Genomic DNA, 4,804 nt, shown 5'->3' with positions numbered 1-4,804 from the left:
ATTGTAACGCGCCTGCTCAACCAGGGGCGGTGTGTAATCTTCGGTTTTTACTACGCTCAACGCTTCATACCTCGTGCTTCGACCGATCTTCTTCGAAGTTCGGTCCTCGTCTTCGTACGCGGCCCTTGTTATCCGGATTCCCCAGGGGAGGGACGGATAAATCCTTGCGGAAATAATCCGGGGAATCTGGGGATCGAACCCACGACCTTTGAGTTAACAGCTGAGTGATTGTAACTTTACATCGTAATACAGTACCAATACCAATACTAATAGTAATACTAAACGACCAACAGTTTCCCATTGGATAGTAATACTAATAGTATTAACAGATAGTAATACTATACGGCCAACGGTCTGACCTGCATTCAATCTCCCGTGACGGCGAGGCTGGACGACTTGGAGCGACATGTGGACGAGCGATGCAAATCTCAAGACGCTGGTCGATGAGTGCGTGGAAGAGCTCATAAACCAGTTCATGCGAGACACGATGCCCCTTCCCGAGAAGTTTCGATGCCGATTGACACATTCCTCCTCGAGTCCAAGGGCGACTTGTCGTCGGTGCTGCCCAAGGCCCGTTAAACGTGGCCCAAGGCACGGCAGTCGTCCGTGTCTGCGTACAACACACCTTCAAATGCAAGTCCGAACGAGTTTGAAACCCCGTCGCGACGAAGGAGCCTCGGGCTGCGAACCCCATCGACCGTTCTCAGGCGAGATGTCGATCTCACGCAACGGATCCCCGATCTAAGCGGACACGTCGGCGGTGTCTGCGACGGATGCGACGAAGGGGAAGCTGTTCGTCATGCTGGATGAGTCCAACGCCACCCACATGAACCTCGTGATCAAGGACGGCGCGACCAAAATGGAAACCCAGGTCGACGTGTCCAGCAATGATGATCTAAAGCTGTTGAAGCAGCACGGACAGCAAGACTAAGCGAGGCGGATCGTGCTGGATTTCAAGAGACGCATGCAGGCGCACTGCGACATACTCATGGCTGACAACTAATTTACGAGTCCTTCTCGCTGACTTTTTGCCGCTTGCTGGATCTTCTGGCGTCTTTTTCACTGGGATATCCTTACCGGATGTTGATGTTCAGTCGGTTGCCTCGTATGTACTTGGCAATGTCAGCATCACCACCGCCCAGTGGGAACGCATCCAGGTGTTGGACTGGGAGGATCTTCGCTACACGTGCCGGAACGTGCACAAGCGCAAGAGCGTGTGCGTCGTCCAAGGCGACTTCGTGCGGCCGCCGGACGAAGCGAACCTCGTGGACGCCACTGTCGTTTTCATCAACAACATGGAGTTCACGGACGTGCTGTCATGCAGAAGTTGAAGCAAATGCGCGGCCTCCGATCGTCCGTGCAATATATAGATTATCACAAGTACTGGCAGTAAATACTATATTTCGAAGGGTTTTGTTTCCAAGAGGCATCCCACTGGTAAGAACGGTACCAGTAGTACCGTAGTACTGTTGTTACGTTAATCATTTTTACCAAGAGCCCCCGGAACCCCCGGACCCCTTGCGCTTATATACAATGCTATTCAGATGCGGGAACTGGCGAAAACTCATCATAACACGAAGTTATGGAAGGCTAAAATCGAGGCATTCATGGTTGGTGAAAGCAACGTCTGGAGTTTCTTTGCAGCCATCCAACTTGTTGGCTGTACTGACACGATTTCTATCTCTAAGTGCGATGCCTTGTATTCAACAAATTCGCGCCGTTTCACATTGAAACTGAGCAGTTCCGGATATTTCATTACTTTTGCGGATGCAATATTTTTGATGTGTATACATCCTGATGCGTACATGCGGGAAAGGCGCGATGCAGGTCAGCGATTTCTCAATGCATACTCCGCAATGGGTCACGGAACTCTCAATTCCTCATAAAAACAACTAATACTATCTACAACACCTTATTGCATGTCGCCTGAATCAATACCTGTAGAGAAAGACAAGTTCGAACTTGGCAAATTCGTCGAATTTCAAGAACAAGCGTGTACATGCAGGTAAGATGCCTCATGCCAGAGAGAGCTACGTATGCACAGACCATGCTGCATAGGCTGAGCTAGTAATGGGCTATCTTGTAATATCAGTAGGATAGCGCTATGTATGACACAGCTCGAGAAAAACCTCATCAAAGTTCGACATGTCGACATGCACATCGCTTTGCAAAACGTAAATAATTATGGATGAATAAAAATACGCATATTTAATACAAATATCAGCATAAATATGCTCAAGCGAATAATAATATGTAACTGTCGCGCGCATGTACACGTCGTTTGATTCCGTGCAAGTGGCAGAGTCACAGTTCCTGGTAATAAAGAAGCATATATATCCCCTCGACAATGGTACACCACCATTTGAAGGGGTCAAGGGCCCTTAATTCTTCATAGTGATGTGTTTGTGTCCTGTTCCCGCATCTCCCAGGGTTCAGCTGCATCACCAGTACTACAGTACAGTAACCCCTAGCTGAAATGAGTGGTTTAGAATTTACACTTGATTTGACTATGTGCCAGGAATAACGTGGGTTTTGTATGCACGTAACATCAGTACTACTACGGTACTACCGGTAGTACTGTTGTTGTAGCGAGGGAATTGCTGGCCTTTGCAACGCACGGGACAGCCATCGCGTCTTCATGTCGTGTTCGACTGGACGACATTCCAAAGAGGTACAGCATGCTCATGCTATCCGCTGATGTTCACATGCCTCGCGTCCGCAGAAAGATATGTACGCATCACTGTTGCTTTCTCCAACAGCAAATGGCCCCCGTGAACGGCAGCACAAGTGCGTCTCTCACATGTAATAATGCTGTTTGACGTGTGGGTGTTGGCGCCATTGGTGTTAGGCTGCGGCAAGGATTCTTCGGTTGGTTCGGCTCCGCGGTTTGCCGTTGCATCGCCCGCCCCCCACGGCCGTGTTCCACAAGCAACGCGAACACCAGTGTCAAGTGTCTGTGATGTCCTCAATCCCTGCACCGCAGTCGAACTCACGCCTTCGTCGCTTGTGGTTGGTCGTTTTTACATGTTTGGATCGTGTGTGCCCAAGGCACAGACAGATCCGTGCCCGATCGGGTCGCTCGTCGCTGACGTCCACGATAGTGCGTGCCGATGGTATGCATTCGCCGTACGCTCGTGTTGCCGAATGGAAATCCATCGATCCGTGATGTCGTCATTGACTGGTCGAACGGAAACAGCAAACCGTGAACAAGTGTGACGAAACCAACACGACCATCGGTCGTTCGAAAGGTTGCTTGTTGTGTGCCACACGGAATGTCGTTATAAGGATTGTCCATATTGTCGTCTCCAGGTTAATTTTCAACCGGACCCAATCAGTTTTCAACAACGCAACGGATGTGACATCCACGAACCCTTTTACAAGTACTTGGCCCACCGGTTCTTGAAGCGCATGTACGGGCACCCGGCGGAAGAAACGCTCATCTTAGGGATCAGGTCGTTCCTCGGGCACCGACGCCATCCCATCGTGGTTGACGCGCGTGAAAACGTAGTGGACACTCTGGCCCCGAGATTCAAGGTGGCTGACAGTGTATGGAATTTGCAACAGCCGCTCGAGCACACGACTGAAGGCTACGTACGTCGCAATATTTGACTTGCTACATTGTATATTGCTGTGACTTTTTGATGTTTCGAATTGAGATGCTTGTGGTTTTTTAATGTGTGTGAGCGTGGGTTGTCTGATATATTAAAGTTAGAAATATAAAAAAATATTATCATATATTCTGCAAAATACATAATCAAATCAAACAATCGTTTCCATTGAAACATGAACCACTTTCAATATGAATAAAATTACGAAATAACAATTAATATACATTTTAATTCTTCTTCTTTTCTATTCCAAGGGTTTCCGCGAAATCTATTGAAGTAGAGCATTGAAAGATCTTTTGGGGGGGGGGCGGTGGTTGAAACATAGTAATCCACACACCCGATGATTTTTTGCGTAATTTTCCGTCCCGACCCACCCCTCTTGTTGATCCGTGCGAACAAAATTCTTGCCATCGAGATCGCGGACTCCTTCAACCCACCCCGAGCTGGTCATTGATTTGACTGGGCAGTCAGTCGACTGTGTTAAAACAATATATCTGGAGTTTATTCTATTTCAGAATTCAGAGCAAAGGATTGTCATAGTTTCAGTCCCGAAGGTATATATAAAAACTCAACTTTTAAAAGGTCAAATTGATATGTCAATATACGTGTTGTACACGTTTGAGCTCGTACTAGCGAAAGCGATTTCATTCTCGTTAACCTTTGTGATTGTGCAATCGAGATAGAACAACGTATCATGTCGTTGAAATGTGAAAATACTCGTTTGTCATCATATGATATTGTCGACTTTCCTCCCGGATATGACACACACCAGTCCAGTACGTGACATTATGAATCGCGCGTGTTGAGAAATTACATGCATCGACTTTCGATTCTCTGCATCCACAGAGGTGTGTATATACAGTATATATATATATATATATGCGGATAAGCCACCCACGATGGGTTTTGGTATTATGCACGAGATTAAAAGCTGTTTGCTCGTACAATTGTCACTCGAGCAGGTGTTGGCAACTTTGTTGATTAATGTTCCCTGATAAGGTAACGCATCGAAATCCCGAACAGCATCGAAATCGCGAACAGTGTCAATTTTGACCAATTAATGACTTCCCTTGGTGGCCGATCAAATTCTATTGGCTATGATTATATTCACCACTCCATGTTGGCACAATCTAATTTAATTCCAAACTGTGATATATTATCTGCATCCACTATGATGTGGTTGAATTCTGTCATTA

At 47.0% G+C, this 4,804-nt stretch overlaps 2 protein-coding genes across 2 annotated transcripts; both read left to right on the top strand.

Annotated features, from left to right (window-relative positions):
- Nucleotides 1-510: 510 nt before the first annotated feature.
- On the top strand, nt 511-1,331 carry H257_18569 (hypothetical protein; the record flags this gene model as incomplete). Its single annotated transcript, XM_009847662.1, has 4 exons — nt 511-558; nt 601-753; nt 785-871; nt 1,095-1,331. The coding sequence occupies 4 exons, from the start codon at nt 511-513 to the stop codon at nt 1,329-1,331; spliced, it is 525 nt and encodes a 174-aa protein (XP_009845964.1).
- Nucleotides 1,332-2,808: 1,477 nt separating this feature from the next.
- H257_18568 (hypothetical protein) lies at nt 2,809-3,609 on the top strand (the record flags this gene model as incomplete). The annotated part of the gene is made up of 2 exons (XM_009847661.1): nt 2,809-3,126; nt 3,310-3,609. 2 exons carry the CDS (start codon nt 2,809-2,811, stop codon nt 3,607-3,609), a joined length of 618 nt encoding a protein of 205 aa, XP_009845963.1.
- Between the last annotated feature and the right edge of the window lie 1,195 nt (nt 3,610-4,804).

The sequence above is a fragment of the Aphanomyces astaci genome, assembly GCF_000520075.1.
Source record: "Aphanomyces astaci strain APO3 unplaced genomic scaffold supercont1.178, whole genome shotgun sequence".
NCBI lineage: Eukaryota > Oomycota > Saprolegniomycetes > Saprolegniales > Verrucalvaceae > Aphanomyces > Aphanomyces astaci.
This window is presented reverse-complemented; position numbering and strand designations above follow the sequence as displayed.